The 26,502-nt window shown below is 37.9% G+C and overlaps 1 protein-coding gene across 1 annotated transcript in view; it reads left to right on the top strand.

Annotated features, from left to right (window-relative positions):
- SLCO2A1 (solute carrier organic anion transporter family member 2A1) overlaps positions 1 to 26,502 on the top strand; it is a 212,464-nt gene that overhangs the window by 122,822 nt on the left and 63,140 nt on the right. The window contains exons 8-11 of the mRNA XM_044070455.1: positions 4,505 to 4,583; positions 4,699 to 4,863; positions 14,940 to 15,126; positions 20,971 to 21,109. Coding sequence (XP_043926390.1) covers positions 4,505 to 4,583; positions 4,699 to 4,863; positions 14,940 to 15,126; positions 20,971 to 21,109 — 570 coding nt within the window. The remainder of the gene's footprint in view (positions 1 to 4,504; positions 4,584 to 4,698; positions 4,864 to 14,939; positions 15,127 to 20,970; positions 21,110 to 26,502) is intronic.

Here is a 26,502-nt window from a genome sequence, read left to right on the forward strand (position 1 = left end):
CCTTGCTTTGTAAGATGCATGGACAGCAGGCCCTGTGAATACACATGTGAGGAGCTGTATCACCCATACATTTAATTACTGTATGTCAGCTTTTTTAACTCCTATCATAGAATGTGCCAAATAAAAAGTAGTTAACAGATTAACTCAAAACATTTGACATTGTGTGTTTACTGAAGCAAGGGTGTGCTAGTCAGATCACGGCAACATGTGTGGGCACACATGCAAGATTATTACTACGACACATACATTCTACCTGAAACAGCCAAGTGCACATCATGGCCCATATATCATGGAATGCATCACCAAGCCACCACTTGCATTCAGCACAGTAGTGGATTTAGCCATCTCCCTTCACCCAAGGATGAATGTACTAGTGTCTAGCACTCCCTCTCATATTCCCTTGCTGGCTTCTGCAGTGCCCAGATCACTAGCTGATCCCAGGTTGTTTGGATCACCATCAGTACTCTTTTCAATTGTGCCATGGAATGGATCCAAAAGGCTGTTAGCAGCAACTGTATCAGCTGAGTAACCTTGTTACAAATTTACCCTTCTTGAGGAAAACTTGCTGTTTTTGAGATTGTTGTGATGATCAACTATACTTAAATAAGTGTGAATTCACTGACAAATGAATGCAGTTTTTAAATGGATAACAGTAACCTTGAATGTCCTCTATGAGATACAGTGGGAGAGTTGTGTACCACTACTGTCACACAGTTATGTATCACTAGTGTCACACAGTTATGTACCACTACTGTCACACAGTTATGTACCACTACTGTCACACATTTATGTACCACTACTGTCACACAGTTATGTGTCACTATTGTCACACAGTTATGTTTCACTACCGTCACACAGTCATGTACCACTACTGTCACACAGTTATGTGTCACTACTGTCACACAGTCTTGCACCACTACTGTCACACAGTTATGTATCACTACTGTCACACAGTTATGTACTTCTTCCTCCTGTCCATTTCCTTATTCCATATTAATTATGTCGCACAGTCATGTAAAACACCTGTCACACAGCTGTGTGTCACTACTGTCACAGTTATTTACCAATACTGTCACACAGTTATGTATCACTACTGTCACACAGTTATGTACCACTACTGTCACACTGTCATGTACCACTACTGTCACACAGTTATGTATCTCTACTGTCACACAGTTATGCGTCACTACTGTCACACAGTTATGTACCACTACTGTCACAGAGATAGCTAATTAAAAAACTAAACAGGTGTTATAGGAAGAGAAGCCTGGGCTGTAAACTGTGCACAGAATGGATACAGCATCCATGGCAGTGGCTGCTAGTAAGTAAAGTTAACTTTGAAGAAGTTCATAGGTTTATAGGTATATATAAGGATATTGATCCATGAAGATTTTAAGAAGCCTACTGTTACATTCCCCTGATAATTTTAGCTCTTATATTTTGCATATAAATAACCCAGAGATTGACTGAACATGGATATGTTGGGACATTTGCGTGTTTTCCATATCCCTGAAGGATGGATAGGGGTGTAAAATCAGGGGTTGAATTTGAGGCTACCCATCTGTTCTTCCAAATTATATTTGAATAGAATAAGAGAAATATGTTGCTGTATGTGGAGTGGAAGCAGTTTTCTCTGTGAAACATATCAATCCCTCCAACATATTCTGTTTCTTTTGGAAAATAGATTGACATCCCTTGATTAGGTTCTTATGATACCATTGAACTTGCAAATGTGTAATAGATCTGACAGAATAGGGTCTGTTGAAGCTCTATACATGATGCACTGGTTGCTTCTCATTAGCCTATATGATACTGAGAAGAGGGGTAAGATTTTGTGAAATTCTGCATCGTTTTTATGATTTAGGCCCTTCATTTTTTTATTGAGAAGATTTTGTGATCATCCCCACTGTGACAAGTGTTTAGACAGGCACATACTGAAAGGGGCATTATACTCAGTGATTGGCCCAATGAATGCCAAGCATGGTAGAATGATTACATCCTTAGATTTGCATACAGTACATTTAGATATAAGCTGAGTGATGAAAAAGGACTTCCTTACAACACTGAGTACATGATGATCAAAGGATAGTTTATTGTCAACATAGGTTCCCAGATCCTTGACTGTGGGCTCAATTTTTTTTTTTGGGGTGGGGTTGTCAATGTGATAGTTAAAAGGGGAGTCATACTTGCAATACATTCTGTATTTAGTTTTAGTCCATGGTTTAGATAATGGATATGTGTTTGGACAGGCCCTCTTGTAGGATTTTGGTGTCCTGTGGGAGGTTTATGATGCCACCATGTTTGCATTCATCTGTAGAATTAGTCAGCTACAAACCACTAACATTAGCTTTGACCTTTGAGAAGTAAAAGTCAAACTGGAATGGCCCAAGAACTGAACCCTGGGCTACACTGCTATTGACTGGTCCTTTGGAGGAGGTAGAGCAGCTCACCCTAGTTTTCTGGGTTCTGATTGTGAGCCATTTAGCTATCCAATGAGTTACAAAGTGATTTTCATTTAGCTGAGATACCTGAGTGTGGGATGGTGTTGATTACTTGTGTGATGTGTGTATTGACTTGCCATCAAACACTGCTTCAGTAACCTCCTCGAAGAAGATGACAGGTTGGAGAAGGCAGGATCTTCCCTTGATGAATCCAAACTGGTTTGGGTCAAGAGTTTGTAGGTTACTCATGTCCTTATTTGTTAATTCCATAATTATCCTTTCCATAGCCTTACAGATGAACCAGGCTTGTCTTATGGGTCTACAATTTCCCAGGTCCATTGACCCTCTACCTTTGTGCAAAGGATGACTGCTGCTGCCCTACATTCATCTGGCATGAAGCCTGTTTGGAGGCTGATATTGAATATCCTTTGTAGGGGATCTTACAAGTCCTTTTTCAGGCTGGCCAGTAGGCACCTGGGTATTTAGTCTGTTCCCACAGAAATTGGGTTCTTGGTCTTGGATATTGCCTTGATGACTTGCTCTTGGGAGATTTCGGGTGTGTATATTTCAGTATGTACTCTAGGAATATGGGATAAAGTTTGAGCTAAACCTGTCTGCCAGCAGATTGGCTATGTCCTCTGGGCCCAAGTATGTGATAACATTTACTGTTAGCTCTGCCCAGTACTGGGAATTGTTTCTGAGGTTTTTAACATAGTTAAAGAAAGATTTGTAGTAATCCTTCATCCAGGTGGCCATTTTTTTCTTCATACCTGGATTTGATTGATTAGACCAAGGTCCTGTTAGGTTTTGGGTCCTGTTAAGTGTTGCAAGAGTATTTTTGGTATTATGAGAATTAAACGTATTTCTGCATGCAATGAGTTTTTTTTTTTTTTTGCAAGATTGTTTATATTAGGCAACCGGTCAAAGTAGCATGTCAATAGGAAGTCAGATTACTCAGCTGTAACCTGTATAAATGTGAGAACATGTAAGGTACACACAGATAATATATAATATATGATGTTATTATCTGTGAGAACATGTAGGGATCACACAGATAATAACAACCAAACTTGTGAGAACATGTAAGGTGCACACAGATAATAGCAACTAAACCTGTGAGAACATGTAAGGATCACACAGATAATAACAACCAAACCTGTGAGAACATGTAAGGATCACACAGATAATAACAACCAAACCTGTGAGAACATGTAAGGATCACACAGATAATAACCAAACCTGTGAGAACATGTAAGGATCACACAGATAATAACAACTAAACCTGTGAGAACATGTAAGGTGCACACAGAGAATAACAACCAAACCTGTGAAAACATGTAAGGTGCACACAGGTAATAACAACCAAACATGTGAGAACATGTAAGGTAAACACAGATAATAACAACCAAACATATGAGAACATGTAAGGATCACACAGATAATAACAACCAAACCTGTGAGAACATGTAAGGTGCACACAGAGAATAACAACCAAACCTGTGAGGAGATGTAAGGTGCACACAGATAATAACAACCAAATCTGTCAGAACATGTTAGGTGCACACAGATAATAACAACCAAACCAAACCCAGGATCATAGAGTTGTGAGGCTACAACAGAAACTGGTGGGACACCATTCTGCTTGTAAACTAACTCTTGTGGTTCTAAAATGCTATTAAATAAATATAATATATTTTTTAAATTACTACTTTGACATTAGCCATAAATACCCATGTAGGTTACTAAAAGGTCAGAAGAGATGAGAAACTGCCGACATGGAACTAGAACTGGCCCACACATTTACTGGACCAACTGGCACTTTTTCCGCTTACATTCACAGCAGCCTGATATACTATAAATACATTCTACAAATGCTGGAAGATGCTGGATTCAGAGTTATACTTTCCTTGGACAAAGATGAAAGACTTCCGCTTTACTGACAAAAAAGGATAACTTTGTTTTGGTAGTGTTGAAATATTCTCTGTAGATGAAATCTTAATCAACCGTCTTTTGTCTTGAAGTAATTCCTCCTCTTTGTGCTTTATATTGATTTCCCATTGTAGGTGGAGTACAAGCCAAGTTTAAGTGGCAAAAGTGACATAAGTAAAGAAGATGAAGTTTCCATGGCAGACTTCATCAAAAGTAAGTACCATGCCGACATGTTATAACTTCCTGGTGCCACTGATGTGAGATTTCTCTAATTTCCTTTGGTGAGATGGCTTCCTGAAATGCTGTTCCATATTCTCTCTCTCCCCAGGGTTCCCTAGAATCTTTGTGAAGTTGTTATTGAACCCCTGCTTCTTCCTGGTGGTGGTGGCTCAGTGCAGTTTCTCATCAGTCATTGCTTGTCTCGCAACCTTCCTTAATAAATTCCTTGAAAAACAATATGGTGCCACATCATCTTACGCCAACTTCCTTATTGGTAAGTGACTTGTCTTTTGTCTCTGTTGACTGTACAATGTTACTTTTTTCCTAGGTAACATCTGAGATTTATCTCTCCAGGACAACAATGATGAAGACTGCACAGCATTGTTGGCGGCACATATTTATTTTTGCTTTGATCACACAGTAAGCGTCTGCTTGTCAGTAATTCATGCTATGTTATGATTTTAGTACTTCATATTTCTTGTTCACAGCATTGTGGTGTGTTGTTTACTGTCAGTGCAGTCTGTGTTTTGCCACTATTGTTAGCACTGGTGTTAGTGCTTATATTATTCACAGTCTTTATGCTGTCCTGATACTGTCAGTACTATTCATGCTGCATTATTACTATTGTTATTAAAATTATTGCTGAAGTGGGTACTGCTTATTCTGTTATTCTGTTATTGTCAGCAATCATCATGCTGTGTTATGTGTATTCAGGATATGCTGTCCGCATTAATGCTAGGGGTACCATTATCATTAATGCAAACTATGATGCTGTTTTGTTATTATTGTCACTATTACTCTTATTCCTAGCATTAGCATTCGTGACACTGTTGGTACTTTATGCTGTGCCATAGTTTGCAATAAAGAATTATTGTTTCTGTTAAAGTTATGAATACTATTATTATTCAATACACATTCTGCATTATTATTATCATCATTATTATTTTTGTAAGGACTGGTATTGTTGCTTTTGTTATTACCTTATGCTGTTCCTTTATGTATACATTATTATTATTGCTATTATCAGAGAGGTATTCTTCACACTGTACTGTATTGCTGTTTATAGTACTATTATTGCTTGCATTAGTGTTAATTGTACCACTGTTATTGTTATCAGACATGCTTATTACCTTACTTATTGTCATCAGTTTTTATTATTACCATTGTTATTGTCATCACTGGCACTCTTAATAGTGTTATTTTAAACATTCATTTATCCTGTCATTTATACTATCAGGTAGCTGCGTTATTGCAAGCATTATTTTTAATATTTATTTGCCACATTGCTGTTCTTAACAGTCTTGATGTTCTGCAGTTATCATGGTACCTGGGCTCTTGGTTCTGTTATCATAAGCACTTTTTATTTTGCACTGTTACTCTTAGTGGTAGATTTGTTGGTGCTGTTCAAACCATGAAGTGATTACCACTTGTAAGAAATTACCATGTATCACTACAGTAATTACTATAATCCAGAACTTTGTGAACTTGAGTCATTAAAACAAATGAGAATTTTGGAATAGAGGTGGAAAACAGATTAAGATTATTTTCTCATACTGTAGCATTTTAGGATAAAAATGTTCAGAATGTTCCTCAAATTCCAAACAGGTATACTATTTGTCCCACAATGAAGGTTTGCTGAACTCTAGAAATACATCTTAGGTTTCCTTAAGGGCATTATTCCAAAAATAGCAGTCTGTGAGCAAAAAGGAATATTTCTCCCGTTATATCACCCCCTACATTGTATTATTAATATCATGTATAATGACACATTTTGAGTTTCTAGATGCATACTGGTGCATTTATTCTATCCATTCTGCATTATTATACATCTGCACATCTTATAATAACTTCATGCATATCTTTCATTTATCGTGCATTTTTCTTAAAAAGTATGTTTTTTAGCTTCAGTATCTCTCTTGTGTATGGCAGGGAGGGGCAAATGGATGTATCTTACTGAGTACAGAGCAAATAGTACAGAGAGCAATAAGTAGTCACTAAAAATTTAAAATGACAATCCTTGTCTGTGATTTTACTCTTCACTGCTAATATCAGGATAGGTGTAAAGGGAAATGCATTGATGGTGTAAAGGGAAATGCATTGATGGTGTAAAGGGAAATGCATTGATGGTGTAAAGGGAAATGCATTGATGGTGAGGAAATGATGAGTGTGTTTTAATCCAAAAATGTGCAAAGTCCAGGACAGCTGCATTCCAGAGTCCAAAAAAATAGGCAGGGATGTTTGGAGAAAACATTGGTAGAAGTTTACACTCTTCCCTTCAGAAACTGGAGTGAAAGGTAATCATATTTATTTGTGTTGTCTTGGATGTGCAGCTGTACAGAACCCATTAAAAGAGGAGGACCAAGAAGGACTTGCTAATAGCAATGACAGTAGCTGACATGCACATAAGTATGTCTGGAAACCAGGTGGGCAGTTACAGACATGTCACTTCCAACTAGGAAAGACTACAAAATATATTCTGCAGGGCTGGTGGGCACTGAATGAATGAATGAGTGGAGAATGAAGGTGGCAATAAGAGAGAGAGAGTTATGTCTGTAAAACATCCAGTAATAGTGATGTGTGATGGGGTTTAGTGTTGGGCACTGGTTTATTGGTGTTATGTCATACTGGAACTGAAAATCAAATTAATCTAGTTAGTAATGACATCATAGCTCTTACTGCATTAATGGGGGAAGGGGCTTGTCTTGAGGTACACATGCTGTGTCTTGAATTTCAGATGACAGTCAGGACTTAGTGCTAAAATTTTAGGATTCTGCTCTTCATTTGGGAAAACTAGAAGAGATATACATACCTCAAATGATGTCCATAGTGAAGACAGACGAGGAAGAGGATGGTAAGGTGGTGGTGGGTGGGTGGGTGGGGGGTCATAATATTATCACTGCATACAAACAGTACAGTAACATATATTACAGTAATGAAGGGTAGTAGGACACTGAGATATATACAGAAGGAAATGGATTCTAAGTGAGTCAACGTTATCTTACTGTACAGCATGGCTAAGGCCACATGTCATATACATGGTAGGGTGTTAGGAGAGTCTTACTTAAAAAGTGAGATTACAACACATCCATTGGAGGGGTGAGGGTGTGAGCTAAGACATATTGGTATTCATACATCCAAAGAGAGAGAACATAACGGAGGCATGAATCTAAACTGGTTGTAAGTGGAATACATGGAGATAAAAATGAAGGAGAGGACGTGGAAGAGGGGCATGGATGATAACTGGAAGAAGGATGGTTCAAACCTTAAAGTTCTCTGGTTCAGATAGACAGAGAAAGAGAGAGAGAGGGTTGGATTTTTATAATATATTGTATAGCGGTGGAACCACCACTACTGTCGTTATCAATTGCAGAATACAAGGATGTCTGGGATTTATGGAAGAAAAGATAAGGGCATGTGCTAGCTATTGTACTCAGGTGAGCACAGCAGATCACAGGTATTAAACTGCAAAGCTCTGTGTTCATATTCTAGTATACAGGTATTACATCATTATTCAGCATAAAACTACCATCTAGAAAAATGAAGGCTATGTACTTGTGAGAGAAGTGAGTTCAATGAATGTGGCTACCCTGACATGCCGAAATAAGCCATCGGTCTGCATAAATCCCCCAACTTAAGCAGGTGAGCTAGATTTTCTGTTAAAATACAAATAATAAAGTAAGGCATGATCCAGTTATGCCAAGAAACTCTCATCAGTTAGAATGCATCCATTAATTGTTCAAGATGGTAGTTATTTTGCTGGTGGTAGATATAATTAAATGGAAAGGATGAATATGCTACGTTGTGTGTTTCAGACCTCTCTAAATTATTTGATATGCATTTGTGCTGGGTCAGTTTGTTGGTTGTTTTTGAGTGTTGTGCCCTTCTATCCACTGCTATTAGATTACTTACGGCATTTGAGTCCTTTCTCCTCTTATTGATACCATTATTAAAACAAAGCAGATTTTAGAGTAGTTAGACATTGGATAATGTATTCTGTAGCCACTAACTTTGCATGTCAAACAGTAGTAGTGCTAAACTGTTGTCGTCTGCTAATACTGGAGTATTGTACTTCTTCTGTTCACATCTAGTTAACCTGTAGCAACAGCAGTATTCCAGTGCAGCAATGAGCCAGTTAAACTCCTTAATAATCCTACCAAATCCACAGTATTCCTTTCTGGGTTGAGGGATCTGGGAAGTGCATTATGAAATGTATTCCGCTGTGGCTAGAGTAACAGTTTGACTAAGGTGTGTCCACATACTTGCATTTGTGCAGTACAAGTGGCACTTTTACATACCACATTCACTTTTGTGCCACTCCTTCACGTGAAAATGCTTAACTGTACATTTTCAAATGCAGAGCAGCTTAACAAAACTCTGATCTCATCATATTTTGGTTTAGAATTAACAAGTCAAACCATCCTTTTTACACGTAGATGTAAGTATCATTTTTTTTGCCTGATATCAATAACAACTGCAATGTATGGCATGGCTGCCCCCATCAGAAAATGTCTTTCAATTTTGGAGATATATATTCATCTTCTTCTTAGTCCACTTTAGTTCAGCATTCTTGCTTTTTGCATACGCCTACAACATTTCCTTGATTTCCTCATAGCCCTTAATTTAGGCATACTTCTCTTCCACGTGCCCCCTTGCTGTTTTATGTTTCTGAATTGTGTTCCTGCATATTACAACAACTTAAAGGTATAATCTCCCTTGGGTTCCCTTAAAAAGAGAAACTAAACCTTGATGCCAACAATATCACTAAGCCATCAAATTATAAATACGGGAATACATTTTATAGATGAGTAAAATAACTATGAAACCATAGCTCGAAAAGTGAAGTTTAAGCCACAACAGCAAATTATATCCCCAGAAGGGAAAAGTCCTTGTAGTTCCATTATTATTGGTGATTTATTTATACGATACAATTACAAGGAGTTGCACATCTCATTTTGATACATACAATATTAGTGGCCAGATTTTCTTCCTTAGTGCATGTGCTTACTACTGCTTGTGTTTGTTCTGATGTCTTATGAAGATAGCAAAATAAACTAAGTAGTCTGTATTTTCAGTTGTTGTCAAGAAGTGTAATATAGCTGACCATCATTTGGAGCCAGTTAAGATATATATATATATATATATATATATATATATATATATATATATATAGAGAGAGAGAGAGATGGATATACCAATATAGATATAGACATAGATATAGATGTAGATTAAAATATAGATGAGGGCATTTGTTTCATCATCTTGCCAATTCAACAGTTGCTTTTGCAGTGCACTTTTTCACTGAGTACCTCTTTTGGCGAGCAGGACTATAGAAAACTATTGCCTGGCTAAGTATAGTACTGATAAGGTTATTTAAGTTTGTTTGCAGTTGTGTGACTGTGGAATTAGTATATATGTGTTAGGGGTGTGGGATGAGGCCCCCATACTTGGGGTGTGGGTGCTCTGTCCCCCATTTAAATGCTTACTAATAGCAGCTGTTGTTAAAAATATGAAATTGTTAGGCTTGTGCATGCATATCTGCAAGGTGTAACACTTTTATGCTTAAATTAATTTATTATGGGTGTGCAATAAAATATGCTTATGACTCAGTGTGCTACTGTTTTGATGGTTTTGCTTGATGTACATGGTCTCATTTGTGTCAGTATTCAACAAACATCGTAGTCCCATATATCAATCTATATATGTCTACTTTGCCAAATTTCACCTTATATAAAAATAAACTGACTAAGAAGTCAGTAAACTATGACTAAGATTGTAGGGGATTTTTTTTTACTTTCTTTTGTAGCTCTGAGGTTAGGCTAAACTATATTTATAAGTTAATTTTCAAAAGCAGCAGGACATTACTGTTCCAATCCAAGTGAAGTTAAAAGCATTAACATATTGTAGTCACAGGGCAGGACTGTGGATTCCTGTGCTTCTCATTTCAGACACCTGTGGCCTGTGGTTAATGCGTGCAGTTACACAAACCACGTGTGCATTTGTCATTATAACCAGCTAACTATGAAACGTGTTTGCTTTCCACTGGGTTTATGGTTCAAAAATGGTTCTTCATTAAATATAATACAGTAAACTCCAGTTGTACTAGTTATTGGATAATTACTGTACTTTCATTACAGTATCCAAGATACTAGATGTTAGTGTCTCATAAGCCTGACCTACAGGGAGTAAATTTTAAAAATGATAGCTGCATATCCTTATGTCATATATTCTAACTGCAAAATGTGAAGAGGTAAGTTAGTTTTTAGCAGTGAATGTTCCTCAATGTTTTCCCTTGTCTACTGACAGAGAATAAAGTGATGAGTGCTCTTACTGAAAATATCAATATACTTTTTTTAAAAAAAACTGTTTGTATTGCTTAGTTTATTACATTAAGAAAAGTGTTGCATTTGATTAGTAAAGCCTAGATACAAGATCATGGATTTTGTATTGAACATGCATAAATGTGGTGTACAATTATTTCAAATGTAACATTTATTGTACTGTAAAGGAACGTCACAATATGTACACATATATCTTTCTAACATTAGAAAACATGAACTATCCTCTGCATTCATTTGTTGTAGCTAGAACAATGGAGCTCTGTGTGCCACTCCATGGTTTCCTTCCCTCAGTCCATCTCTCCCAAACATCGACTGCATCTGTGTTTTTGCTCAAAACAGCCCATTTACACAGTTGACACCATCCATGGATTATCATCTCTGTGAAGAAACAATTCCTCTTGTCCAGATTAAAGTTGATCCTTTCCAGCTGAAGGTTATGCCATGTTTTCCTACTCCACCGGACATCTTCATTATGTTTTCCTTATAGATCACATTCACTACCCTATGCACTAAAATTATGTTTGCGTTTTTCCTTTCGATGTCTACAGAATGTAGGCCCACACTGCCTAGCTTTTCCACATACGTCAGTCTGCCTAATCCTTTAAACACCCTTCTGGTCTTCCAGTTCCCTCTGCACTGTCAATTTCAAACCTTTGTCCCTTAAATTCATTCCTCTTCATCTATACTAGCCTCCTCCAACCACACCTTCACAGTACAGGAGCATGATGTAAGATGTGTGCTCAAAGTGGTTAATCCAAGAAGAGCTGCCTGTCCTGATGGAGTGACGGGATGGGTGCTGAATGAATGTGCAGACCAGCTCTGTGGGGTCTTCACAAATATCTTCAATCTGCGTCTGTCTAAATCTACTATTCCATCTCGTCTGAAGTCAACTACAATCATTCCACTGCCAAAGAAACCTGTCATCAGTAGTCTCAATGACTACCATCCAGTGACACTTACTCCAGTCATCATGCACTTAGTGTGACACATCAAGGACAGATTCCCAGTTATCTCAAATACACACCAGTATGCTTACAGAACAAATAGGTCTACGGAAGATGCCATCTCCACTGCCTTACACACTACACTTTGTCATATTACTCAGCAGGGAGACCATGTGAGAATGCTTTAGTTCAGTTTTTAATACAGTTATCCCAGACAGACTGGTCACTAAACTCGCTGGCTTAGGGCTTTCAGAACCTACCTGCCATTGGATTTAAGACTTTTTAACTAACCATCCTCAGATGGTTATACTAGGCCTGTACCTCCCCTCCCCTCTCATGCTAAAGACTGGTGTCCCACAAGGCGGTGTGCTGAGCTCCCTTATGTATACTTTTATGCACACAACTGTGTCCCCTCTTATTCTACAAATGCCATCATTAAGGTTGCAGATGACACCACAGTGGCTGGACTTATTTCAGGAGGAGACAAGACAGCATACAGAGATGAATTTCAAAGACAGGCTGCATAGTGTACTGGTGTAATGAGAACAACCTTGTTCTCTGCCAAAACAAAAGAACTCATAATAGATTTCTGGAGGCACAACACAGATCAAAACCCAAAATACATCAATGGAGACTGTGAGGAAAGGAGTCCTGCCTTCAAGTTTCTAGGTGTACATGTGGCAGAAGATCTGCCTTGGTCCATAAACACCGCAGAGGCAGTCAAGGTGGCACAGCAGAAACTCAGTTTCCTGAGGATCATCAGGTAAAATAACCTGCAGGAGAAGCTACTTGTGTCTTTTTACCACTGTTTTATTGACAGTGTTCTGCCATATATTTCCACATGGTTGGCCAACAGCTCAGTGGTAGACAGGAAGGTCCTTCATAGGATCATTAACTCTGCCAAGAAAATTATTGGCTGCTCACTACCCTCTTTTGAGGAACTCTTCAGCTCTCGCTGTCTCAGCAGGGCAACCAACATCTTCAAAGATCATTCTCACCCCAGACATCACCTGTTTTAGCTGCTGCCTTCTGGCAGATTGTTCAGGTCCATTCCATCTCAGACAAACAGACTTAAGAACAGTTTCTATCCCAGGGCCATACGTGAACTGAACAATGCTAAATACTCACATTGTACAGATAATAGCCATTAGCACTATAAGGTATACGTTTACATTCCTGTGCACCTTACTTTATTCCGTTCATGTGCAATATACTCAATTCCGATAGACTAGTTGTTTACTGCATTGCATTGGATTATATCATATTGTTTGGTATTGTATTGTGTTGTACTCTCTCATTTATTCATGTTCATTATATGTGAATGTACTTTAGGAGAATTGCTACAAATTTCATTGTACTTGTGCAATAACAATAAAGGAATCTTATCTTATCTTTCTTTGCAGCACAGTACTTCTTTACCTTTTGTGGAGCATTCTTTCTTTTCTAAAAGACTAATTACTATGGCAAAGATCATTAAAAGGTTAATTTCGTAATCTGTTGCTTTCAGTTTGACCTCCCTCCATTCTGTGTTGCTGGGTAATTGTTCCTCATTTGTAGTACTTAACACCTGATAGCACACCACTAATCCTTAGGTACCATTTGTCAAGGTTGCCTCTTAGCCTTCTTAAATCTCTTCTTGTCCTGTGTTCCCATCTTCCAGTAATTTTTCTAACTTGTCTCATGTGCAGAATGGTTAACCTTTTAAAACTGTTTTGAATTTGTTTTCTTACCCAGCCCCTCTAATGTACCTTTCCACACCATACCTTTCATGGTTTCATGATTAATCTAAATCCCTATGATGAACCATTTTCCCAAGTCTTTTCCAAACTGTCTGAGAAATTTCCTCATAATCTGCCTTGCTTGTCCAATAACTTTGCTTTTCTTTTCTTACCCCGTCTGTCTTAATGTTGCATCATAGCATGCCATGGTTGCAAGTGGCAAGAATGGTGCTGATCCTTATTCATCCTCCCTGCACATCAATATATATATATAATGAATTGCCTCTTTCCTTGTGCTCACCAACAACTACTGTGCCAGTCTCTCCTGATATATTTCTTCTACAGTCTTTTCTGCCTTACCAAACCAGGGAATAGGATACTCTGACCTGTTTCTAACAGACAGAAATCCCCTTTTATAGTTACTTCTTCCTCATCTCAATTTCCTTATTCCATATTAATGATTTCATTCTACCTATTGCCTATATTTATGGATCAGTTGTATTGATGCTTTTTCTCCTCTCATTTTTCTGTTTAACCACAGAAGACCACCACTCTAAAGTGCATCTTTTTAGCAGCAACTAACAAACACTTCTTAATTAAGTATCTCACTTGGTGTCAAAAATTGTGGGAACAAAGACTTAAGGAATCTAATCCTGAAATACAGATCTTTATTACAGTGCAAGCAGTGTAGTTGGCTTATGAGTCATAGGTAGAAACCTGATGATGCTGGAAATACTTGTAGGCCAGACATTAAGCCACATCAACAGTTTGCCTGAAAGTAATTTAAGTTTTGAGATATACATTTACATAAACTAAAACGGCAATGTCACAGTTACAGTATGCACTCCACATGCTACTTTTAACAGGACTAACAACTGTGTTGATTGTCAAATATCCAGTCTGAACTATTCAGCTGTCTGTTTGAAAAAAAATGCTAGCCATAAAGCCTTTACCCAGCCAGTACTGTCTTGATCATAAGTTCAAAATTAATTCATAACTGTATCTCCCAAGCAGTAAAGACACCCAGCATTTTCTTGTCCGTCAAAAGTTGCCTTTGGTGCCATATATGACTATTTTGCAGTAAGCTAGCAGTTTTACACTTCCAGCAAACAAAATGGAAATGCAAAAATGCTTGGCAGAATTTACCAGAATTATCTTAACATCCATCCAGCAATACCTTATTTTTGGGAAATGCATTTTTTTCATGGTACAAAATTAAGCAATAACTCTAATTTGAGTTATTACATTGTTTGAAAGATATTGTAGTGCCTTTCCTTTGAATTTACTGGTTAAGAAATGACTAAAGAGTTTGCAACTGTCAATGTTTACAGGTCCTGCTTTTTTCCTCAGGTGCAATTAATCTACCATCAGCTGCAATAGGAATGCTAATTGGTGGGATCATCATGAAACATTACAATTTCTCCCTGCGGGCCATTCCCCGGTTTTCGGTGGTGGTGCTACTTCTCTCAGTCCTCTGCACAATTCCCCTGTTCTTCATGGGATGTTCAACACAGAAGGTGAAAGGGCTCGACATCAGGTACAATAAAAGTATATCAGAAAAAATGTAAGAAAATGTAATCCAGTGGTATCATATTTAAAATGGTGAGCAAGAGAGAGTGAGAGTAGTACACAAACGCATCTAAATGCATATGGAATGTGTATTGAGGGTGCCATATATACATATTTTCTTTGATGTGAATACAGTCAAGTTATTTCAAGAGTGATAGTAAGAGTACAAGAACTGGGTGGCCACTGTGGTGCAGCAGTTAGCGTTGTCACCTCATAGCAAGAGGTTTTCTGGTTCGATTCTGTGTTGGGGTGCCTTTTGTTGCGGAGTCTGTTTCTTCTGGGTGCTTCGGTTTCCTCCCAAAGACATGCTGTAGATGGATTGGACACTCTAAATTGACCCTAGCCATGAGTCCGTGTGTGTGTGTGCCTTCCGTGGAAGGTTGGGCGCCGGGCTGGCAACTCAACATCGTAAAACTCTACTGCCAGTCATGAGCGGACAGGTCACTGTGGCGACCCCTAACCAGGAAAAGCTGAAAGAATAAGAAGAAGAAGTAAGATTACAAGAACTTTTACCACTCAGTGCAAATATTCAGCTGCTCTGCAACATATTATAATTATCAAACTGAGAACTATATTAACATGTTTGAATGCTGGAAGAACATGTATTTGGACAAAGAAGCAGAAGTGCAAAATACGTGATCTTTCTAGGATTTAGAAAAGACTAATGTAAATAAAATACCAATCATCCTGTCAGTAGTTAGAAACTGAACAGATGTTATACAGCTGTTGGGCCTCATCTTATAAGAGTTGCCTTCAGACTAAGCTCTCCCTGAACAGAACCCCCCCTTGGACTTGCAGTTGATGAGAAGGCATTTTCAAAAGGTCAGCCTGACAACATAAAATCTACAAAATAATGCTCCATGTCTAAAAACATACAAAGTTACCAAACTCAGAATTATCAGCATACCCTTGAGAAAGCAACCACAGCAGTAACAATGGAAGTTGTTTGTCATGGTTAAGCATTTTCATCTTTCACAAAATGTAGACTTCTTCAGAACCAAATGACAGCTGTCCTGTTAGCAAGCTGCTATGTAGCATGCCCTGCTTGATCATGTGATTACTGAACAAATCACATGGAACATTTAAAGGTTCATGGACAAGAAATGGTTCAAAAATCACAATCTGGAAGCTTTCATTTTTAAATAACACATGAGAGAGACGTTCTCATTGATACCTGGAGGGCGACAGGTAACTAGTTTCAGCTGCTATAAATGTTCCTTAACTTCTATTGTCTCCTCCCAGAGACCCCCTCTTGGATTTGGAGTTATTCTTTCCAAAATAATAAAATTAAACTTTTTGAAACCTGTGCAGTCAGTAGAATGTTTACACAAGACATTCTTAATGTGTTTTCTTTAAATATTAAATATGTGTTCAGGTACACATTCCCAGAATGCCCTGTCTGTTTTTCCTATGTAAAAGATTGAATAAGATTAGCATAAAGCTGCACATAGCACTTCATTTGACCCACGAGTGTTATATCTATTAAGTTTAACTAGAACCCATCCTAATTTAAAGCTGTCACTCTGTAAAATATAGCTGCAGATGTTACAACCATTGCATCTAAATAGCTCTTTTTCCTTTTCATGGGGAACAATCTCTCCAATAAGTTCTTAATATCTGCCCCTTTCCTGAAATTAACTCTTACTGTAGGGAGAAATTATTTAATCAAACTGCTTTTGCATAAATTGCCTTAATTGTTGAAAGATTCTTGACTATTTTAAAGGATATTAAGGATGACCTATTGACATCAGATCTTAAATTTGTTACTATTGATTTGTTTTCAGTCATTCTTCATACTATGGGTTTAGAGTGGTTTGGTAAAGTGGTTTCACAACTAGATTTTATAGATACTGTGAATTTAGGACTAATTATTTAATTCATGAAAACAGTGTTTTACAATAATTTTATTGTCTTTGAAGGACAGTATTATTTACAATGCACAGGTGTCACTATGGGGGCATTATGTGCCCAATTTTAGCTAACATGTTTCTTAGCGTTTGCGAAAACAGGTTTGTTTTCCCTCAAAAGTACTCTAACTTTTTGGAAATTGTATATGCTTTAGCTAGATGACATCTGTTTATTTTGATCTGGGACAAAAACTGACTTAAAAGACTTTATAGATTTTCTTAATAGTGCTTTATCATTTTTATGGTTTACTTACAATATAATGCAGATTACTTAGAATTTTTAGATGCTAAGTTAACAAAAAGTAATATTAAATTTTTTTCCACAATTTTCCACAAACCCACTTATTTCAACAATTTTTATTCTTTAATTGCTGCCATCCTTTACAACAAAAAAAAAATATGTAGTTAAAGATCAGTTTGTTAGGATGATCCAAATAATTTCAGATGAAAATATATTGCTTCAGGAAATTTCTAACTTGAAGCAAAATTGTATGGATAGAGATAACCCCAAGTCAGAAAAGATCTGTGATGAAGCCTTTGGCAAATATCTGAACTGATAATCTTCACTATTAGACAGCAATACTTTCCCCTGTACACCAACAAGCCACTAGTTAGGGAATGTTGCAACTGCATACTTCTACCTAATGCAGTTAACATTTCAGATGCACAGCCGCATCTATGGCACCTGTCCTGTGCGTGGTCTGACAGTGTAGTCTGATGGCAATGCAAGGTCACTGATTCAGGGTCTATGTTAAATCACTGAACACTTAAAAAAATGAACGATGATTTATTGAACCCATGTAAGCGAACTTGAACGCTTAGAACAGTGATATTTTTCCAAGGGAAAAAAATCGCTGCTCCACAAAAAAAAAAAAATTTAAACATTACAAAAAGTGGGGGGCTGTGCCCCCCTACTTAAATATACCAACTCTAAGATTGCACTACAGTGATGAAAATGGCAAAGTAATGGAAGTGGCCAAGGGAATTCTTTCCCTGAGAAAGAATTTGCTTATATGCCATTTCGTTATTTTGCCTTTTCGTGCTTTCAGGTTCAATCAAGACGCATTTGAAAGAATGCATCTTCGATCATTTAATAGGAACCCACTGATTCACTATGTCAGCAAATTGTGCTCTATGAGGTGTGGATTACAGATGTATGCTTTAATACCTCGATGAAGTGCGGGTTACAGATGTATGCTTTAATACCTCGATGAGGTGCGGGTTACAGATCTATACTTTAATACTTCGATGAGGTGCGGGTTACAGATGTGTGCTTTAATACCTCGATGAGGTGCGGGTTACAGATGTATGCTTTAATACCTCGATGAGGTGTGGGTTACAGATGTATGCTTTAATAACTCTATGAGGTGCAGGTTACAGATGTATGCTTTAATAACTCAATGAGGTGCGGATTGCAGGTATATGCTTTAATACCTCGATGAGGTGCGGGTTACAGATGTATGCTTTAATACCTCAATGAGGTGCGGGTTACAGATGTATGCTTTAATAACTCTATGAGGTAAAGGTTACAGATGTATGCTTTAATAACTCAATGAGGTGCGGATTGCAGGTATATGCTTTAATACCTTAATGAGGTATGGGTTACAGATGTATGCTTTAATATTTCATTAAGAAGCCACTGGACACTTCTGCTGTAAACAAAGATATTAAAATGAATTATTACAATTTGATTAAATTATCAAAGTGCAAAGAAGCAATGCTGACAGTTGCAAAGTATATACAAATGTTTGCTGAGAGTACATATATATTTTTCATTTGAGCTCTGAGTCATGTATGCTTTTATTTCTAAAGATATTTGTATTTTCTAAACATATCTGGATCCTAGTGCAAACTAGCTATGGACACTGACAAATCCTTCCACTGTCTCTTTCTGCCTCTCTGTGTCTCTCACTCCTGTGTGTCACTTACACACATACGTCATGTACAAAAACGATGAATCTACTACCGTACAGTAATACGAAATAGGGAGAAAGAGAGAGTGAGAGAGAGGATCACACATGCAGGTATAGAATATAGGCTGGGGGTCTTTCATGCACATACTTTTGTTGTGCATTCAGTAACATTTATTTTAAGTCTGTGCTGCTTGGCTTTAATAATTTTCACACACACTTGACTGCACATACATGCTCACACACACAGAAACACACATGCATATTTATGTTATTATGTCATAGGTACAAACATCAAGCCGGCTAACAGTAGAAAAAATCAATGTTACTATAGCAATGATATTTCAAAAAGGCACAAGACAAGCATTATGATGAGGTTCAAGCCCCTTTGTGCTATTTTACAGGTAATTCAACACTGAATAAAAAACAGGACACAATGAATCTGGGTGGGGTCTGCTAGTCTAACCTGATGTGAGTTACCAATGATGTCTCACAGGGCTTAAAGCTAGAACATTTGTTTAGATATAATTGTGGAAGTCGGCTATGGCTAACCACGTATGCAGAAGACTGTAAACTGAGTAATATACTATTAGTTATAGAAACAAAAACATTTGTCCACAAATTGTTTTTCAATTTTGAAAGCCATAATACACTTACCACTTCCACAAAGACATTGTGCAAAAGTGGTGTGCCTCTAATAGCTGAGCAACTTTGTAAAATGTAGACACATCACTTATCTTCACTTTTGCTTTGTGTGTGACAGCAAAGTTTTTACAGCTTTGAAAGCTGTTTTACTTTCTTGTTATCTGTTGGTACTATACACAGTTTTTCAAAACAATCTAGAAAATATAGGTAAAGTTGTATCCTAGAAGATCTGACACTGTAAAATGAGTCACTGGAAATCTATGCAGTACAGATGAGGAGGAATGTCATAAAATCTGACTTTACTGAGTTCCCTTGGTCTGCAGTCATGGTAGATAGTGATGGTGACCTTCTGCATTTGACACTGCAGATAAACTGAATGCTTATTCTGATATGAGCACTGCAGAAAAATACTACATATTCTGTAATTTTATGACCTAGAACTTGGGAATAATCTAGATTATGGGTGATCATTGTCTTAGCTATGTGCGCTTAGAAGCAGCAGATACATAGAGAACCCCAGATAGTTTCATTCTACATGTACACACACACACACACACACACACACACACACACACACACACACACACACACACACACACACACACACACACACTGAATTTGTAGCAGCTGGCATTACAACTGTAGTAATCAGATACCTACCTGGAATGGAACAGGTTACCCAGTCATAGAAAACACAGTTGTTGTAAATCTGAATGAATGCTGTACAGCCAACTCATATACTATATAGATTTGCATTTGGCATCCATTTATGCATATCAGAAAGAGTATAATTAAATAATAAATAAACCAAATGGTTACAAATTTCCTCTTTATTTTCTGTAAATCTTTAGTTCCTAATTAAACATAAGGCATAATTAGTGTAGCCAGACATATACCATGTATGCTGTACTGCATACTTTTTTTATTATTTTTTGGAATGAGATGTGCTAAAATTTAATTAAAAGTGTGTATTTGTAATGGTTTACAGCCATATAGTTTGTTAAGCAGATTTTTCCGAGAATGCCTAGCTGAGTAAATGGGTTTTCTGCTTAAAATCTGTCTTTTTTTGTGAAGTAAAACTATACTTTCAAGTAATATGTACTGTGTGTTGTTGGGGGTGTTGGCTATGCTTATGAGGGAGGATGCTTCAGTCTGGAAGCAGATGTACAACTCCAAAAATGTTGGCCATGGTCCTGTAAGTTATTACTTAGAAAGTTATTATTATTATTAGTGCTAATTGTGTGTAAATTTAAGCGTTCAATATAAGCATTAACTAGCATAAAGATAGATGAGAAATGTTTTTCTGCCTTTGATAAAATTTGCTATAATTTGTGTTTTATTTCTGTCTAGGAAGTCCGACAATCAATCACTGCAACCGTGTGTCTCTTCATGTAGCTGTCCTAGTGATCTTTATCATCCTGTATGTGGTGCTGATAAAATTGAATACATATCACCATGCCATGCTGGCTGCAGAAATTCAAGTAATCAGGTGAGCAAATGGTTTATTTTCTCTCGTAAGCATTTTGAATTCACCAAATGAACCGCTGGACATGTTAACAACTCATTATGGCAAAGATCACAAAAATGTATTCTGCTTTAAAAGATTTTCCAGTTCTTTCAGAGGTAAAATTAACCAAATGCATTCATAGCTATTAAATATGGGTTTATAGGTATATACTATGCTTGCGACCACCAGGGACTTTATAAGTGTAGATGTGCAATCCAACTCAGTTGTCTTCCTATGTATAATGGGTGTTTATTAGGATGAGGTAAGTTTCTAAAAGTTATTTGGGAAGAGTTTTGCTCTCTGCCTCTATCTATCACAGACGTGGGGTCCAGACCTGGGGTGAATTCCCATCCATTGGTCAAGGTTACACATAAATAGGGTTAGGGATGGATTCTGTTTCATAAGGATGGGGTGAACAAATGAAGGTTAGAAGACTCAAATCTGTACCCTTGGAACAGGAAGTAGCTTGTTAACACAGAGCTTTAGACTTCTGTGCTGTTTTCAGAACTGTTCATTTGTTGATACACTGTGTATTATTAATGAAGAGTCACATTAAAACTATTTAATTTTCTTACCATTTTCATCAACATTACAGTCTTTTTGAATGGATATTATTGCCAAGCTGTGGACACAGAGATTGTTTTAGTTTCCAAGGAGTTGTTCTGATGATTTCAAGCAGTGCATGACAACATCCATTCAGTTACAGATTATACAGTGGAGAGCAGGATGAAGAGCCTTTCATAGTACAGTTATCCACTCATGAATTTTACTTTGTTTTAACTTACAATTGTTTTAAACAGTTAATTAAAAAAATAGACCCTGGGAAGTATGATGTACACGTCTTATCTTATAAGATTTCCACCGAGGGTTCCCCTTACAGAGGTCTTAGCTCAGACAGTGGTCACAAGGAAAAATCCGTTAATCATACCTCTCAACCTCTTTTTGAAGGAAATCTGGACAAAGCCTAAGCTAATGGGGGATAAAGACCTTGAAATAGGGACAGATTTAAAATATTGGTATTACAGGCTAGAATACTAGGTTTTATATTAGAATGCATTTTCTGAAGAAAATAAAGTCTGGAACTTAATCATATGGCATTATTTAGTGACTTTAATCCTCAGTGATTTGCCAGAAAACCACAAATTTTATGAGGAACAGACCAAATGTATGAGGCAAAAATATGTACATTCTGCAAAAATCTAGACAGTTGAGAGGTATGCCACTAATGCAGCAGTCCGGGGAATGGAGAATGTCAATTAGCAATATGCTCTGTCCCAGAAATGTCTGTGACTTCATATTTTCTCGGCAGAGTGATTTAGAGAGTTCATTTTCTGAGTAAAACTTTACTCTAGGAAAAGTTAACTCCATCAAAAGATGGCAGTCACCTATTCACTTCATGGGAGCACTTGTGAAGTAGGTAAGCACACTGAAGATATATGGGATCTGTTAGTATATGAAGGTGTATTGGCATGTCTGCATCATGGATGAGGCTGCACTGATGCATGTGTGTGTGTGTGTGTGTGTGTGTGTGTGTGTGTGTGTGTGTGTGTGTGTGTGTGTGTGTGTGTGTGTGTGTGTGTGTGTGTGTGTGTGTGTGTGTGTGTGTGTGTGTGTGTATGCATGTGTGTTTTTGCCTTGGTGGTTGGACTGAAGAGCTAGGTAGGGAATCATGAGTCTGGATATCTGTGTGTATATGTGTAAAATTTTATTCCAGAAGTTTAAAGTGAATTCTATCAAAAGACAACCCATTCATTCCTATGGGAGAATTTGAGAGAATCTGTGAGAGAGCTCAGTTCGACAAAGTCATGGGGGAGGTTAATGAGTTAGTGTGTATATGCGTGCATGTCAGTAAGGGCATAAAAGAGGTTGCACAGATGTGTATGCATGTGCCTGCTTGGGTGGTTGCACTAAGTGGGCTAGGTATGGAATCATGAGTCTGGATATGCAGCTGTATTGGCGAGTGTTTCTGTAGGTGTGAGTTAGAGCTGGGAGGAGCTGGTTGTTTGTGGATTAGTGGATGTGTGTGTATTTGGGAGGATGCGTGTGTGTGTGTGTGTGTGTGTGTGTGTGTGTGTGTGTGTGTGTGTGTGTGTGTGTGTGTGTGTGTGTGTGTGCGTGTGTGTGTGCATGTGTGTGTGCGTGTGTGTGTGTGTGTGTGTGTGTGTGTGTGTGTGTGTGTGTGTGTGTGTGTGTGTGTGTGTGTGTGTGTGTGTGTGTGTGTGTTTATATTTGTCTGTGTGCATATAGTGGGGTGCCTTTGCTAATGTGATGTACAGACTGCTAGCAGTGCTGGTTTATGGGCCTGGAGCTGAATATTATATGCTGACTATTTATTTGGTGTGACACTAGCACAAAATTTCAGACTAAGCTGTGAGAAGGAACAGTAGGGCCTATTTCAGCCATGTGGGCCTGGTGCTGCAGTTCCATCAGACTCTTGTTAATCTGGGCTTTGCTGCTATGAAGAACACTTGAGCAGTCACATTCAACAGTGCAGTATTTGATTCACAGATACTGTAATGGTCAGAGGTAACTCCTAAATTCTTTATCCCATGCATGGATCCCCTCAAATTATCTATGATATGATCCCAGTTATTCTCACTGGGGTAAGGCCAATCTCTAACCAAACAGTATAAGTTAATTCAAGCACAAAAAAGGGAAACTGGCTAGCTTTAAAATTGCCTCAAGGATAGCTAGCCAAGTACTTACCTTTAAACCTATGGACACATGAAAGAAGAACTGCTGTTGCCTGGGCCAAAATAGATTTACCCATGCTATTTTTGTAATGTCCTTTTGGATCTGGGAAAGAAAAAAGATATGTTTTCCAGGCCTTTTTGCCAGGAATCCTCGAGCAGCACTTCTTCAGCTGTGGAAAAGGCATTAAATAAGCTTTTGGCAGAAAAAAAAACATTCTTCTCTGACTTCCTTCAATGGTGGCGTGGAAGGAGAAGACGTTTGCTTATTCATTTATTTTATTTGCTTGAGTTTGTTAACTGGAATGGATCACCAATAACAACTGACCAATTCCAGTGTCAGCCTGGTTAAGTAGTAAATGCAGCAACATACATTAGATTGAACATTTATAAGTAAAAATAGAAAGGAACATAGCGCCTAACATGAGAGGAGGAAACATAACATTGAAGAACTGGAAATAGAGTAGCAGATATAAAGATACAGCTCTATATAAATATGTACACTTATGAAGGGATTTGCATGGCTAAGTGTTAGTAGAAGGAAGGTGAGAAAAAGAAGAAGTAGACAGAAGTGGTCAGGTAATGTTGTCGGAAGGGTGGCATTGATATATGGCTGCTAGATTAAGGTGAGCGTTTAACTGTTTAGAAGGGTTATTTAGGTTCTAATGAAGTCCTTGTTAATTTATGCAGGGCAAAAGCACTAAATCTGTTTTTGTATTTCACTTTTGGATTATTAAAATGTTTTAAGTTTGGATTTGTGGTTCTGTGGAACATTGTTTTTGTTTTTTTTCTTTTTTTGTGCTGGTTATCAGGTTTTCTTACATGAAGTTTGATACCACTTCTAAAGCCTGAAAATGCACTAAAGAACATGTAGAATCTCATGGCTTTTGGGGGTCTTGCAGCCCAGTGATCTTGCCAGCTTAACTGAGTTATTTCTTTCAAAGGTATTGCAGTGCAGTTTTGACCACAACCATCCTGATGTCATAAGCTATCCACATCTCCCATTTCTCTCTTTGGACATCTGAAAAGGAGTCACTCCTGATACTCCACAGAAGATGCAAATGTAGATCTCACCCAGTTGCTTAGTATTTCTATGTCCCGAAAAGTAACATTGTTTTTACTAGTGCTGTATGCAACAGGTTTCATAAAACTGTGGTTTTACCCAAGATGGATGTTGAAGAACATTAACATTACTGCAGAGGTGTGGTACTGATGTTTTGCATTTTAAAAGTCATTGTGTTCTTGTACGGCTTTTCTGCAGTAATGCCACAGAGCAGTTAGAATTCAGTTTTTTAGCATTTCACCAGTGGCATAGAGGAATGAAGCCCTGACTACATTCCTGGTTACCACCAGTGGCATAGAGGAATGAAGCCCTGACTACATTCTTGGTGACCACCAGTGGCATAGAGGAATGAAGCCCTGACTACATTCCTGGTGACCACCAGTGGCATAGAGGATGAAGCCCTGACTACATTCCTGGTGACCACCAGTGGCATAGAGGATGAAACCCTGACTACATTCCTGGTGACCTAGGGTTGATTAGCAGCTTGGCCAACTGACAGAGCAACAGGGAAAGCGGGCATGCCTATTTGTAAGGAGGGAATGTGGTAATAGGTGGATTGCTTAGTAAGCCTTGGTGAAGGCCAGTTCTTGAATAATCACTAGGCTGGGTATACACGATGGATGAGGAGGTAGGGCTGCTCTAGGGTCAAAGGTTGATCAGCTGGAAGAATGGACGACCAAGGCCCCAAAAATAAATCCATTTTTAGACAACCAGTGCTGTGCATCTGAATTATTATTTCTTGCTCCCTCCACCATACATTATAAGTATAAAGTAATCTAGACTTAGCTTCATGCTTTCATTTCACAATGCCACTGTAAAGGTATAGTATATACAGGTCTAGAAATTGTACTCACAATGCCGGATTATGCTATCCTTTAGAAACTGAGAAACAAGCTTTATTAAGATGCCTCACCTGGCTGTTTTTTGTGACATGTATCTGCAATAAAAATCTGTTTAAAAACAATTTTTTTTCACAACAGTTGCCTGGGGTAGAACAGGGGTAGCAGTTTAGGAAATGACTCACATAACCCAGGATGTGGGTCTGGTGTGACTAACAGATGTAAAGACGTAATCACATCAGACACCTAGCAGCTGTTCTGCGGTAAGGTCCTGGCTTGTTTTCAGTTCTGTTTTTTCTCCTGGATTCCAAAAAGCATTAGGCACACTCTGTACTTTGCAGGAATGAAGACAGGTAGTGCAAGAAGCAGCTTAGCAAATAATAGCACACAAGGTCAAGGCTAGCTGCAGTGAGTACCACCAGCATTCTGGAGGAATGCTGTATTACAGTAACTATGGTAACACTACTAGTGTAGCACTTTCTAGGCCACTGGAAGTGTATACCTTCTTGTAAGTTTTTATGTGTTTTTCACTGCTTCCACTAAAACACACAAGCTCAAGCTTGTACACACACACACACACACACACACACACACACACACACACACACACACACAAAAAAAAAAAACTTCTGTCTAGTCTCTCTTTGCCATAAAATGCATAAAACATAAAAACTGATAACCATAGACTTTTACTGGCTTACCCTTTCTGGCCAATTTCTGAATACAACATAAATATGTAAGTTTTACTTGAAGTATTTTTTTCAGAATTTAGTAACTTTTTTT

Source organism: Protopterus annectens, chromosome 4.part1 (genome assembly GCF_019279795.1).
Source record: "Protopterus annectens isolate FY-2018-M chromosome 4.part1, PAN1.0, whole genome shotgun sequence".
NCBI lineage: Eukaryota > Metazoa > Chordata > Ceratodontiformes > Protopteridae > Protopterus > Protopterus annectens.